Below are 15431 nucleotides of genomic sequence, written 5' to 3'. Positions count from 1 at the left end.
GTTTCCTTCTCCTGTACTGGAGATACAATTTGTATTCGTTTTGCCTAGAGATCTGATTTCCATTTAAAACACATTTCAATGGCACATGCCCAGTTATCAAGCACATCATCCTTTGTGACTGGCCTCACTACTGTTTAACATTCCTCTAATCTTCCTGTCATCTGGGCATTTTATCAGTCATTTTAGGACTTCGTAACCATAGAGAAAAGCACTAAATAGAAGGGGGCCTGTCCACTGGACTCCAGAAGGTTCTCCATAACAATTTTTTACTATTTTACACTGCTCTTTTTTCTGATATCTGCCAGGTAGCGAGTTCTTCATCCATTTAACCTGTAATTTACTGAACTGTGTAGTCTCAATTTTTTGTCATGTGTCACACAGTGTCAGTTCAGTGAAGATTACCGTACAACAGGATTTAGCCAATATGTGACTCTTGTAGTGATTCAAAGGCAGCACCAATATGAAGTGACGTTATGTGATGATCACTGTGACTGTGCTGCTTTGGGAGCTGTTGGGAGGAAGATCCTTGGCTGCAGGCAGGAGCAAACCAGGGGCAGCTGCTGAGGTGGTCATCAAGTCATTATTGCATGTTGCTCCCCAGTTCAGCCTGAGCGAGAGGTCAGTGACTGGTGCAGGGAGCTGCCCTGGCTCATGCCTCTCTGATGTATTTCATGCATACACTGTTGCTCTGGCAGACCATTGTATTAGGCTTGCAGCTTCTTCTGTCAAGGCGTTTGGCTGTCTTCCTGAACCAAATTTATTCTTTTATCAAATAATGAAATTATCATTGTGGGGCATTTTACATCGTTGCGTAATGACAGCCATTCATTATGTACCTTTCCTTTTCTTTTTTATTAAATGTATTGAAATTCAGATCGGCTTTTCTCTCATTTTGCTTGGCACAGAGATCAAGCTGAGCAACCTGTAATTAGTTGGGTCAGCCTATTTGCCCTTTTGCATATGGGTGCAGAAAGCCTTTTGGTCTTACTCTGGGAGGTCTTTAAAAACTTCATTGTTACTGTAATAAATCTAGCCAGAGAAGGATTTTTCCATAAGTCATTAGCTTGCCACATCCATTCTCATAAGCCATAATTTCTCATTCACATACTTACTCATTCCCTCATTCTTTCCATCTCTGTATACTTTATTGTATACTGATTTTTTATTTTTATAAACTGCCTTCCTTTTGACCCTGAGCCTTTGACTGGTGTAGTCCTTTTTCCTTGACCATTCAATAACACTGTTTTGCTATCTGACAAGCTCCTAAAATCCAGCTGACTGATGTTTACAGTACTTAGTCTTGTTTTGTGTTTTTTTTCTTCCCCAAATTTGCACTTGTTTTTATATACTTATTGGAAATAAGTCCTTGGTGGCCCTGTGTGCATGTATAGAGTTTAGCTTTAATTGCAGAAATGTGAAATTTAAGAGGCTGTGCACTGTGAATTTATGACTGTCAGAATTAAATTTAAAAATACATTGTATATCAAATGTAGTGTAGTGGTGTATAAATCCTAGCACTTTTCATCAGCAGATCTCAATATGGCTTGCAAAGTAGGTCATTAGCATTATCTTCATTTCAGGGAGAAGAAACTGAAGCTCAGAGAGGTAAAGTGATATGCCCAAGATTACCCGTTGATTCTTTATCTGTTTTGAGCTCCCCAGTAGTTGCAATGGATAGATGGTGGCTGGGAATACAACATTGAGCAAGAACAGAAGTCAGAAATAAAAATTATCCCAAGAGTGCAGTGCATTATCAGACAGTGGAACGAACAGAATTTTAAATCAAGAAATTAATCCTAATATTTTGAATTACATTTCAATAGACTCAGTGGTTCTTAAGTCTGTAAATAGTTTTACTGCATCATGGGAGTGATTGAGCTGTGTTTCACTATTATTCTATTTATTCAGGAATCCCATTTATCCCTCTCTCTCTAACAAAGCAAAACCAGGATGATTAAGTTTTTCAAAGAGACAATGAGCTCTTTCAGCCATACTTTACCTGCAATAAAGAGCAAACAGCCAGCCATTGTAATGATTTTGCTGTCTGAATGTCTAGAAATCGTTGAGATTTGTCGATGCTAACATGGATCATCCTTTTGCATCAATAGTTATGAATTGAATCCCATACTGCATAACTCTGAGTGGTGCTAGCTCTTTACTTTTGTGGATAAGCCATAGAGTATATATTATTTAAGCATTCTGTGTGTTAACTATTTTGTGCTTCACAGTAAGAGGAGAACAACTTTTCCATGTTCTTAAGGTGCTTCTTATACTCCTGCAGGCAGGAATCAACATGAGCATTGCTGTAATTACCCCCTACAGTTGTTTTTCATGCAGAATATCATTCTTAACCCAGGTGTTTTCAATGCAGTCTAAGATATTGGATAGTTCCCTGTAACACTGATTTAAAAGCCATCATTATTTGACAAAAAGGTTAATTGCTACTCAGTAGAGCTACACTAATATTTTATTAGGGGGAAGTAGTCATCTTTAGATTTTTCAGAGCAAGCGCTCACAAGCTAGTGAGGCTCATTCACAGAGCTTTAAACTAGACTTGAAGCGAGAGAGGGATAATATCAGGCTTGCCTGTGACAAGCTATGGGATAAAACACCAAGGTTAGAGCAATGAGGTGCTAGCGAGGGCCTTCAGCCTGCTTCTCTGAGATGTGCTAGCTATATTGCAGGCCTGAAGTCTTACAGAGATAAGCCAGGGGCTCCTGGTGTGATAGGAGCCAACAGGAAAACCCTGGTGAAATACCTCAAGGGAATGAAGATGTTTACCTCTAAGAAGGTGATGTGGCTGGCAGCCCTGCTGGAATGCCTCTACACCTCTGCACACAGCTTGGGCAACAAAGAGGAGGATTTGGAAGCCATCCTGCTGCTAGAAAACTATGACCTAGTTGCACCTACTAAAACTTGGTGGAAAGAATCCCATGACTGGAGTGTGGCTGTTGATGGCTACAGGCAAGGAAGGAGGGATGGAGGTGTTGTCTTCTACATCCAGAAATGGATAGAGTGTGAAGAGCTGTCTCTGAAGAACGGCTATGAGCAGGTTGAAAGCTTATAGGTAGGAATTAGAGATCAAGGCAAGAACGAGAACCTTGTGTTTGAGGTCTACCATGAAGGTGAAAGGGCTGGAGAACAGGCCTTATGAGGAGCGGCTGAGAGAGCTGGGGTTGTTTAGCCTGGAGAAGAGGAGGCTGAGGGGTGACCTCATTGCTCTCTACAACTACCTGAAAGGAGGTTGTAGAGAGGAGGGTGCTGGCCTCTTCTCCCAAGTGACAGGGGACAGGACAAGAGGGAATGGCCTCAAGCTCCGCCAGGGGAGGTTTAGGCTAGACGTTAGGAAAAAATTCTTTACAGAAAGGGTCATTGGGCACTGGAACAGGCTGCCCAGGGAGGTGGTTGAGTCACCTTCCCTGGAGGTGTTTAAGGGACGGGTGGACGAGGTGCTGAGGGATATGGTTTAGTGTTTGGTAGGAACGGTTGGACTCGGTGATCCGGTGGGTCTCTTCCAACCTGGTTATTCTGTGATTCTGTGATTCTGTGATATGGGGTCATTGACAAGAGAGATGGAAAACTGTTTGCCACTTAGACATCACATCATTTCTGTAGTGGTGTATGAATCTAGGGGGTATCTAAGTGAGCATCTAGAGCCATCTGGAAAGCTTTTTCACCTTTGAGGAGGTGTTCAGGTGCTCTATCTGCTTTTCTTGGCTATTGCTTACTTCCTTTCTGTGCTCCTGCACTCCTTCAAGCATCCTGGCATTATTTTTTTTTCTAAATTAATTTAGTATTTATTTTTTGCTCTTAAAAAAAAACTTTGGCTCAGCCATTGTGTGAAGTACGCCCCCAAGTCATCCCTGTCTCAGTCAGCCCCAGAGTCAGAGGGCTGTAAAATTGGCAGGCCTAATTAGAGCACGAGACATGGAGAATATTTTATGGATGTAAACTACTTGATTGTGACTAAAACGCATGGATGAATAAGAAATCTGTATGCTTGGAAGGACAGCGTTACAGCTGGGCCAAGGCAGAGAATAGTTTAGTTCATCTCTGTCAGCATGCTTACCTTCTTGTCCTGTTTTCATAACTATATGGAGTTAAAACTGTGTCTTCAATTTCTTGAGAATGCAAAAATTTTAGTTTAAGTAATGGATGGGAACCCAGAAATAATTTGCTAGGCTTCTGTGTAAGAACAGACCCTTGGATTGTATCATAAGAATAAATGCAGGTTGTGAGGCTTTTTTTTTTTTTTAAAGCAAGGGTACAAATTCTGGTTTTGACCATGAATCAGAAAGTAATTAAAGAGAATCACAGAAAATAATCCATTTATGTTATTCCAGAATTTTCCATTTGAGGTAAATATCTTCCTCTGAAACACCCAGTTTAACTTCTTGTAAGGAGAAGCTGCTGCTGGCCGGATCTGGTCTGTGATCTGATTATGTTGCCTTTATTCCTAAGACTTTGAGTGCAATGGTGCAAGTTCAAGGTATTATTTTTCAGGTGGTGTTGTGGAAGAAAGACACAATCCAGCTGAACTGAAGACAGCATCAGAAGTGTTGCTTTCTCTCACAAGTAGTATTTTTCCTTCTTGCACCTGCTATTTGTGCCACTCCTTTACTTTTTCCAGACTGAAAAGATCTGTGTGGACAGGTGATCACTAATACATGGATAAAATTATAATTCTTTTCAAGTCTTGTGTCTATAGAGGAAAAGAAAGGAGAGAATTGTTTGAAGAAACATTGAGAGCAGAAGGCAGCTATGTGAATTTTGCCTGATCTATACACATTGGTTTTAAATATAATTATAAACTTCTCTAGTCTACAACAAGGTCAAGAAACAGCAAAATGTACCCTGTGCAGATTATTTCAGACGCGAGGCAGCCTGTATACATTTTCACCTTCCCACTCATACCTCAGCATCTTGCTGTTGCTATGTTTTTAATTTGCCTGGTTTGTAAATAGGAAGCAAAAGAAGTTGGTACTTTTTCACACTATTGCAGATGGAGGGATTGGAGCAGGTAGAATAATGCTGGACTTTGTGCTGAATTAGAAAAAAGTCATGTTAGCGTATTATCTACTTCCAACGTGCAGAATCATGAGCTTCACAGGTCTGAAAGAAATGGACAAATGTGAAGGCTCTAAATGAGGCTGGAAGAGTTTTTGCCAAAGGTCTGCTCTAGCACAAAGCAAAGCTTTGGTCTTGGTGGAGAAAGGACACAATGAAATGGTTTGCCCTGTGAAAAGAAGAGGTCAGACCAGATGAGCAGAGTGGTAACCCTGAATGCTAAAATGTGTCTTCTTTCTTTCACATGACATTGATGATCTCACCAAGGTGGAAAAGGAACATTTGAAAAAGTCATAGTTCTTCCTTTTTTTTTAATTTTTACAGCAAAAGAATTGCTGTTGTTTGCTGTGTGTCTTACTCCTCCAGCTCCTTGTGGTACATCTTCCCCAACTTCCCTAGGCTGCCCATATTTGTGGTTAATGCAGAAGAGGTTTTTCTCATCAAAGATGATGACAAGGGATTTCGTACCTGTTTTGCTTTTATAAGAGGAGAGACATTTTTAAAACCCATATTTTTGCGAGTGGGATCTCTCAGCCTGGTAAACACCCTGGGGAAGGATTTCTAGAGAGTACATGAAGCCATCTCCTATTATTGCCAACCTGCAATGACTCTTCTTCAAATTCTCATCTAATCACTGTACAGAACAATACTCTAAACCTCAGAATACAAGTAAACCTTGGATGATTAACCAGCAGCCGTCAGAAACATCACGGAATCACAGAATGGTTGAGGTTAGGAGGGACTTCTGGAGGTCATTTTGTCCAAAACCCCTGCTCGAGTAAGGCCCCCTGTGGCCAGATGTCCAGCACCGTATCTATATGGCTTTTGAATGTCTTCAAGGAGGGAGACTCCACAACCTCTCCAACAGCCTGTGCCAGTAGTCAGTCGTCATCACAGTAAAGATGTGTTTCCTAGCGTTTAGACAGAACCTTCTGTGCTTCATTTTGTACCCTTTGCATTTGGTCCTGTCACTGTTCACCACTGGAAAGCGTCTGGCTCTGTCCTTTTTTCCATCCTTCCTCCAGGTATTTATATACGTTATTAAGATCCAGCTACACAAGTCTTTTCTTCTTCATGCTGAGCAGCCACAGCTCTTTCAGCCTTTCCTCAGAGGAGAGATTCTCCAGTCCTTTAATTTTGGTCCTCTGTTGGACTCTCTCCAGTATGTTCATGTCTCTGTTGTACTGGGTGGCCCAGAACTGGACACAGTAGAGGGGAAAGATCCCTTCCCTCGACCTGCTGGCAATACTTTTGTCTAATGCCATCAAGGATTCCATTCACTTCCTTTGCAGCACGGGCACATTGCTAGCTCATGTTCAGCCTGGTCTTCCAGGACCCCCAGGTCCTTTTCTCCAAACCACTTTCCAGCCGCATGACCCCCAGCATGTATTGGCACGTGGGGTTGTACACCCTGATGTACAGAACTTTGTACTTCTCCGTGTTGAACTTCATCAGGTTTCTGTCAGAGCTAGAGTAGCTGACAAAGCTGGGATGTGACAAATGAGGGTGCTCGGGACCGAATTCAGCAGTTTGACTGTGCTGGTTTGGCTTTGCTGAGAACTTTTCTGTCACTCTCTTATCAGCTCTGTGGAGCAGTGTGACAAACTAATCCTTGGGGATTGCCCCAAATCCATGCACAGGGAAGTTCTTTCCAGGGGAAGAGGACGCTGTGTGTACATTTATGTGTAGGTACCTGCCCGGAGTGTGGAGGTGGGTGTTTGCTTCCCAGAGGAGAACTGCTCTTTTTTTTTTTCCTGGTTCTTGCAGTGTGGTTGCAGAGTGCCAAAAGCAATTGGCTGGATGTATCGGGGCCTCCAGCAATTATGAGAAATGTCGGGTCAGAGCTGTCAGGATGCTGTTGCTGTGCTCACTTGCTCTTTGAAATCACTGGCTAAGAAAGATAAAGAACAGTTCTGACTTTTGTCTTCAACCTTTCTCCCTGTCACAGTTTTATAGACAATTAGGAAAAAGAAAACCACAAGAATTTTTTCTAGAAATTAATAGTTCATACTCAGATCACTATAGTCTCTCTTGACCTTGTTTTAAAACAGAAAGTGCATGTTCCTAATTGAATATCCCTGTAAGCTTGAGAAGCATGAGGCATATCTGAAGTTGGCATTTAAGGTTTAGATTTGAGAAGTTAATAAAATACTTCTATTTTTTACCTTTTCCTAATGCATTTTTTATGTGCGTTTTTGAGGTCATATATAAATAGCCAGACACAAATGTTTTGTACTGTGCTGGCGGTGTATGATGATATTTAGATCTGTTCTGACTGCTAAATGATGAACAGCAGATTTGCATGAATGTGATAGATACATGGTAAATTGCAAAGCCAAACTGAAAGTTACTTTTTTCTTGAAGTTCTATTGTCTTGCCTGCTTTCTGCTCTCCATTTTACCTATCCCAGCGTTTCCCTTAACTTTCCAAGTCCCTGACTCCTGTTAGACAACAGGCATTGAAAAATAAATCTAGGTAACATAGAAATGTATTTCCTTTCTCAGATGTGATTTTCCACCAGTTTTCACCTACTCTGCATTCCAGTTAAATATAAGTAAAACCTTCTTCTGAACTTATTTCCTGTCCATAACTTATTTGATATTTTATACACACCTGTGTAGTAAAACATCAGGTTCTACCTGGCTAAACTGAATGTTGAGCATCTTCTTCAGTGCTCTAGGAGAGGCATTTCCTACCTGCAGATATTTGAATTTTCAATTTTCCTGCTTAAACCCCTGATGTTTTCTTTGCTACTGCCAATTTACCGCATCCATTGACGCATCCACGCCAGCTGTCACGTTTGGGCATTTTTCTAGCAGGAATGACCTGATGACACGTACCAGGGTCGGTGCTGCTGTCAGTCACAAACTCTGATTGCTCCTCTCTGAACGCTGCAGAAAAAGTTACCCAGGGCAGCCCAGTGTGTGAGTCTCAAGCTACCATTAAGGCAGCTGTTTATCATTAGTTTAACACCTAAATGCATTTTGTAATGCTATTTAAAATGTAGTGCTTAATCTTTAAGGTATAATGATCTTTTATTTTTATTTGAAGCACTGCTGTTGATGCAGCCCTGATTTTTTTGTTTGTTTGGGTTTTTTTAAATTATTTTTTTTAAATGAAAGTTTTAGTTTTGTTCCTGAAGTTTAGTTGGGGCAAGAAATAGTAAAGACTTAAGGATCAGACTTTTGGGGCCGCTCCAGTAGGTCTGAATCAGCAGTGGCCTTTCTGTAGCTGGGAAGGATTTTACTTCAGCAGGATTTAAAGACTTGGGAAGCCTTTGCATTAACTTCTATGGCTTAGAATTAGATTTCAGCAGCATAGTAACTTCCCAGAAAGCTGAAATCACAGTATGATCCCTCTAACATAATGTCTCCAAAAGGCAGAAGAAAGAACAAGCCTAAGCATCTTGATTTTACTTGGATTTATTCGTGGTTGCCTTGAAACAGTGGTATTTTCTCTCTTTTGTGGTTTTTTTTAAGCCTGGTGCCTGAAGCTGTTTTGTGCAGCAATTTAGAAAAACTATTCAAGTCTGAGACTTAATATCAGTGAACATGAAGGAGATTTACTAGTGATTAATGAGGTCTGAGTACTTCTGACGTGATTTCCTTCTCTTTCTGCAGGTTGGACAAAGTTTGCTCGGTTGACACGGGCCCTAACAAACAGCCGGAGCGTCCTGCAGCAGCTAACGCCGATGAACAAGGCTGAGGTGGTGCACAAACACTCACGGTTAGCCGAAGTAAGTGGGACAGACACCAGCCTGCTCCCTTTGTAAGGCAGGAGGAAATTTGAGACCCCTTTCCTCCATTATTCCCATTAATAGATAATATTTTTAGAGGAAAATATTTCCTAACTCTGATTTTTTTGAGCATCTCCTCTGCCCATCCTAAAGCAGCTTTGTGTGCTAAGCCCATATTTCTGGGGCAGACTGTGCTCGCTCAGTCATGAAAACAGTCTCCATAGGTTGCTGTTACTTACTTGACCCTATTTCTGTGCATGCAATTCTCAGTTTGCTGGTTGTTTCTTAACTTGGGGTGCACAATGTGCTCCTCTCCGTGCTGTCTCACATCAACATGGAAACAGTCTTGATGTCCTTGAGGTCTGTGGGTGGTTAGTTAGTGTCATAGAATCATAGAATCACCAGGTTGGAAAAGACCCACCAGATCATTGAGTCCAACTGTTCTTATTGAATACTAAACCATGTCCCTCAGCACCTCATCCACCCGTCCCTTAAACACCTCCAGGTAAGGTGACTCAACCACCTCCCTGGGCAGCCTCTGCCAGTGTCCAATGACCCTTTCTGTGAAAAATTTTTTCCTAATGTTCAGCCTGCACCTCCCCTGGTGGAGCTTGAGGCCATTCCCTCTTGTCCTGTCCCCTGTCACTTGGAAGAAGAAGCCAGCACCCTCCTCTCCACAACTTCCCTTTAGGTAGTTGTAGAGAGCAATGAGGTCTTGGGCAGATGGGATTGTTTGAGAAACCAGATACTCCTCTTTGGAGGAATCCCTGTCTGGCTCCCTGAGGTTGTACATGCATGTGAGGTTGCCTACGTATATATCTTAATTTCAACTTTCTTGGAATGTCATTCCTAGAGTATTTTGCTCATCATTTTTTGATTCAGATCTGATGAAATGAACTTTTTGGTAGGTTGCAAGTATCTCCTTAAAAGCGCAGATGGTGCAACAAGTGAATGCCTTCAGGTTAACTGATGAAAGAGAGGTACTGCTTTCATCTTAATACCTACTGGCAATGAACAATACACAGATCAAAAATATAGGGGCGTTTTAGCACAACGGTGCTAAGCACAAAATCCTCAGCATAAAAGCCCAAACTCTCCAATACTCTGTGAAATCAAATTTTATTTAAATTATTGCAACAAGAAAGTGACAAATGATTAGTAGTTATCAACAACGAGTTAACAAAAACAGCTTTAAAGGCAATGCGCCTAATCATTACTGCAAGGGAATAAGTATAGTAATTAAGAAAGATATATTGCCAGTTGTTCTATTGTCATCATCCAGATTTGCAGTTGCCGTGGGAGCCTCTTTTGCAGCAAAGATTTGGAGAATCTGTCCGGGACAGCTGGGGGGTCCTATGCAGTCCATCCTCTCATAGGTGGAGTCTTCACTCCAAAGATTGCAGCAAAAGGGTCCAGCCTTTACATCTTATAAAAAAAACCCCAAAAACTTACATCATTCTAAAAATGCAGAGTTTCTGACCCAATTGCTCCCTGCCCCCTGTTCCCGGAGCATGGCCAAGGTCCCAATAGAGTACATATGGGAGCAGCTGGATATCTCATATCTTTAAACTAAGAGGCTGTTGATACACAGCACTCCTGCACAGCTGGTCTCTTTTTACACAGTGCTCGTGCTCGAGCTGATTGGTTCACCAGTGTATTGGTGGTCTTCTCATCCTGTATATGCTACAGAAGCTACAATTACAGTAGCCTAATTACAATTACACAGCCTAATTCTACTGATGATGCCGACTATGATACATTTTCTCACATTCTCTGTATTTAAAATAGCAGAGTACAATTCCACTGATAATAGTAACGTGAGAAGTTACAGATTAAACAGTACACATAGCAATACATATTGCACTGTCCACGGGCCTATATTGTTTTAGGCTCTGTCACTTCAAGGGGCTACTAAAAGTGACAGCCCTAAGCTTGTCCTAGGTTTGGTTTTAATAACTGGTAGGAGCTTTAAATGGTTTCTATCAGAATAGAAACCCACAATTTTCATGTGTTGGCAGTGTGATGTCTCCCCTTGACTTACCCCATACCAATAGTCTGGATGACTTCTGAGTTACATTCATATCTTGCTTTTCTGATTCATGACATTTCAGTGTTCTGTAGATCCAGTTATATCCATTATTGGTTTGTTCTAGAAAAGGGAAGGTATAGTAACAGAAGATATAGTGACAATATATATAGTAACAACAGAAGATAAAGCGACAATATTCAAATATGTTTAAAGCAATTGCAAAGAATGAGGGAGGAAATTTCTCACCAGATGCACTATACCTAGAGAAAAAGTAATCGAATTACGTCACAGCAAGGAAGATTTAGGTCAAACAGTACGAAAAGCTAAGGTAAGGGAGAAGGTTTTTCCTGAAATAGGTTGCTGGGAGAGTATGTACTCCTACAAGTCATTTAGAGCTGCAAAATGCTTTGTAGGCATTTTGTCAGGAATGCAGATTTGTCAGGAATGAATAGAGTTATAACATTGCTGTGCAGTCCCCATTTTCCATCCTTCTGTGTCTGAGGAGGAACGTTATTATCACAGCTCATCCCTTGCAGAATGTACTGCCCACTTTTATCAGACGTAACAGTTATCAGCCATTTACATTAGTTGTATGCAAGAATAATTCAGAGAGTCTGATGAATGCAGCTGACTAACAAGATATTGTGTATTCTTTAGTGGTTTAAAATTAAAAATTCATGCAGCATGAAAGAAATAATCATTATAGTTCAGTGGTCTCCACAGCCACTTGCCGCCCACTCACTGTGTCAAACTCTGCATGATATTATGTTAAGAATAATAATTATGCTTTTACAGTGCCATGGGAGCTCCTAACCACTCCACCATAGGAAGCATAGGGAACTACCAAGCACATGTTCATGGCTTTCAGATTGAGCCCTAAGTAGCTTATTATTCCAGCTATAGTGAGCCTGTTTCTAGCTCCTGTCCTAGTGAAGAAGGCTGGGAAAAAATAGGTCTGGATAAGCCAAGGAAAGAAGTCGCCGTCCTGATTTATCGTGACAGTAAAGTGTTGACCACAGATGAGTCCAAAGAGATAACTGGAGATAACAACCAGATTATGAGTCAAAGGCAGAATGGTGTGGTAAATGCAGGGGACAGTTCTGGCACTGGAAGAAGTTTTGTGTATTTGCACAAAGGCTACTGTGAAAAACTGACTATTGATCATTGCTTTTATTCCGAGTAAGGACCCATGGATCCATCAGTGTTCAGTGCAACACAGTGGCCAGCTGAACCTTGCCCGTTGAGTGGTTATAGGAGTCCTGTTAGTTATTCTTTTCCTGGTCACTGGAGAAGGGACACCTGGAGGTTGATATTTTTATGGGTCTCGCCAGGGCGTTGGCATCTCTGAAGTTCTCTGATGAGTGTCGTTGGGATCACACCACTCAGTGTGTGTTCCTGTTTAGCTGGAGCTCCACACATGGCTTTGTGTTACACCAAAGCTGGTGTGATACGTGGCTGTCGACAGAAGGAGCAGCCGTGGTCTCCTGGAGGTCTCTGCTGTGCTCTCAATGCTGCCTGTGTAGTGAGTCTAGTGATTTTCTGGCCATAGGATGAATTTGTACAACTCACCTGACTCCGGAGAAAACAAATGGCTAACTAATGTAACAATAAATTAGTTTTTCCATCATATCAGCTTAACTGACTTTCCTTACAGGTCATGATTGCTAAATCTGACCTTAAGGAGGATGTAACAAGCTGGCAGAAGCAAGTTTGCATCCAGTCAGCTTGCAGCCTGATATTGGGCCACGTTAGACATGTTGGCAAGCCGCATCTTCCAACACAGGATGAGAGGGGCTACTGTTGTCCCTTGGTGATTTCTGAAGAACAGATTTTCAGTAAAGCCAGACTTCTACCTGTCTGTTCTCAGTAACAGCTTCCACACCTTAAAAATCAGCCTGTAAAGAATTAATGGAGAATCCATATCAGTGGTACTTGAGTTCATATTCTTAGTTATTGTGCTGTTTATTCCTCTTCATCAAGGAAGCATCCTGTGTTTAATCATTTTTACACACATGAGACTGCTATTTGCAATGCAGCTGCCTCTGAAAATACAGTGCATCAGCTCCACTATGGGACAGGTGTAGGGCTGGAATGAGTTGCTGGAATTATTTATTCTATCCCATGCAGATTTGAGGTCTCCAAATGCAAAAGGTGTTATTAGTTCCAAAACAGACAGGAATCTCTTAGTTGTCAGCACAATATATTGCCGTGTTGGGCATTACTTCGTGCTTTTATTTCTTGTGTAGGACTGAGATAAGAAGTAATTAGATTAGCTGGGAGGAATATCTGAACTGAATTTGGCTTGGTTCCTTTGCAATATTTCCAGTTCCACATTTTATGAAAGTACACATGCAGGAGATTATAGTCATATGCAAAAAAAAGAAAATTACAAGAAATAAAAGAGAACCCATTAGTGTTACTGAGCTTATAAGAGCAACAACTTTTTGAAGAAGATGAGAAGACAGCATGATATTGCCAGGGTTGTTAGGGCAGAAAGTGTGCTCACAATGCCTCATTTTAGAAGGAGATCAGCCAGCAAGGCTGAAGTCTGTTTTACCTTTGATAGGGTATTGTTCTGGCTATACAGTGGTTTTAAAAAAGAGGTCAGGCATGAAAGATTAGTCTTGTAACACTTCCAAATATGAAGGAATACTCATGTTCATAACTGCAGAGCATGGCTGGTGTGGCACACACAATCTGTTTGTGGAGCCTCTCTGTCCTTGCTATTGGCACGGCTTCCCCTCAGTGCCTCCACAAAAACCTCCCTTTTTTGAAGAATATCCTTAGATGCCATGCTGCTCCTATTCATTGAGTCGTAGTTGCCACCACATATTCCTAATAAAACAGATAATTTAGAAACTGCAGGGTGACTTGCAGCATCCAATGGACACAGTCCTTTCTTTGTGTTGTTCCTTACAGAAATCCATAAGACCTCTTTTTGAATCATACTAATTACAAACAGGTAACATTTTCTTTTCTGTCTTTTACAGGTTCTCCAGCTGGGATCTGATATTCTTCCTCAGTACAAGCAAGAAGCTCCAAAGACTCCACCACACATTATACTACACTATTGTGCTTTTAAGACTACTTGGGACTGGGTCATCTTAATTCTGACCTTCTACACAGCAATTATGGTTCCATATAATGTCTCCTTCAAGACGAAACAAAACAACATTGCCTGGCTTGTGCTGGACAGTGTCGTGGACGTTATTTTTCTGGTTGACATTGTTTTGAACTTTCACACGACATTTGTTGGCCCTGGTGGAGAGGTTATTTCTGATCCCAAACTCATACGGATGAACTATCTGAAAACGTGGTTTGTGATTGATCTTTTGTCCTGTTTACCATATGACATCATTAATGCCTTTGAGAATGTGGATGAGGTAAGTGATTGCAGTACACCTTAAAAGGGTTGTTTTAATTAGGGATTAACGTAGACGCATGCTCCCAGACATTTGGCAGCCATAAGAGGCGATTGAAGCTCTGTTCAGATATGCAGGGATGGCCTTAAGCTGCTGGGCTTCACCTACATGGCATTCCTGTATTGGAGAAAAAGTGTCTTATGATTTCATAGAATCATAGAATCACCAGGTTGGAAGAGACTCACTGGATCATCCAGTCCAACCATTCCTATCAAACACTAAACCATGCCCCTCAGCACCTTGTCCACCCATCCGTTAAACACCTCCAGGGAAGGTGACTCAACCACCTCCCTGGGCAGCCTGTTCCAGTGCCCAATGACCCTTTCTGTGAAAAATTTTTTCCTGATGTCCAGCCTAAACCTCCCCTGGCGGAGCTTGAGGCCATTCCCTCTTGTCCTGTCCCCCGTCACTTGGAAGAAGAGGCCAGCACCCTCCTCTCCACAACCTCAGAATCACAGAATCACAGAATAACCAGGTTGGAAGAGACCCACCGGATCACCGAGTCCAACCGTTCCTACCAAACACTAAACCATATCCCTCAGCACCTCGTCCACCCGTGCCTTAAACACCTCCAGGGAAGGTGACTCAACCACCTCCCTGGGCAGCCTGTTCCAGTGCCCAATGACCCTTTCTGTAAAGAATTTTTTCCTAACGTCTAGCCTAAACCTCCCCTGTCGGAGCTTGAGGCCATTCCCTCTTGTCCTGTCCCCTGTCACTTGGGAGAAGAGGCCAGCACCCTCCTCTCTACAACGTCCTTTCAGGTAGTTGTAGAGAGCAATGAGGTCACCCCTCAGCCTCCTCTTCTCCAGGCTAAACACCCCCAGCTCTCTCAGCCGCTCCTCATAAGGCCTGTTCTCCAGCCCTTTCACCAGCTTTGTTGCTCTTCTCTGGACTCTCTCCAGAGCCTCAACATCCTTCTTGTGGTGAGGGCCCCAGAACTGAATACAATATTCAAGGAGCGGTCTCACCAGTGCCGTGTGTGGGTGTGTACGATAATGGATGTGGGTTTTTGAATTGCTTGTCATCCCAAAGCGTTGTTACACATCCATATCAAAATGGGCTGGATCAGTTGGGATGTCCCCCTGCCACAGCTGTCCTTTTCAGCTCAGCCCCAGTGATTGCCTCTAAGCAGTCCTAATCCATTCCAGGCCAGACTGATATGGCTTGACGTAAATAA

General features: G+C 42.1%; 1 protein-coding gene across 1 annotated transcript in view; it reads left to right on the top strand.

Moving 5' to 3' along the window:
* The window catches only part of KCNH5 (potassium voltage-gated channel subfamily H member 5), a 161194-nt gene that overhangs the window by 31196 nt on the left and 114567 nt on the right, over window positions 1–15431 (top strand). The window contains exons 5-6 of the mRNA XM_069856786.1: window positions 8688–8803; window positions 13823–14215. Coding sequence (XP_069712887.1) covers window positions 8688–8803; window positions 13823–14215 — 509 coding nt within the window. The remainder of the gene's footprint in view (window positions 1–8687; window positions 8804–13822; window positions 14216–15431) is intronic.

This window comes from Phaenicophaeus curvirostris, chromosome 5 (genome assembly GCF_032191515.1).
Source record: "Phaenicophaeus curvirostris isolate KB17595 chromosome 5, BPBGC_Pcur_1.0, whole genome shotgun sequence".
Taxonomy (NCBI): Eukaryota; Metazoa; Chordata; class Aves; order Cuculiformes; family Cuculidae; genus Phaenicophaeus; species Phaenicophaeus curvirostris.
Note: the sequence above shows the minus strand (reverse complement) of the source record. Positions and strands in the feature narration are given on the sequence as shown.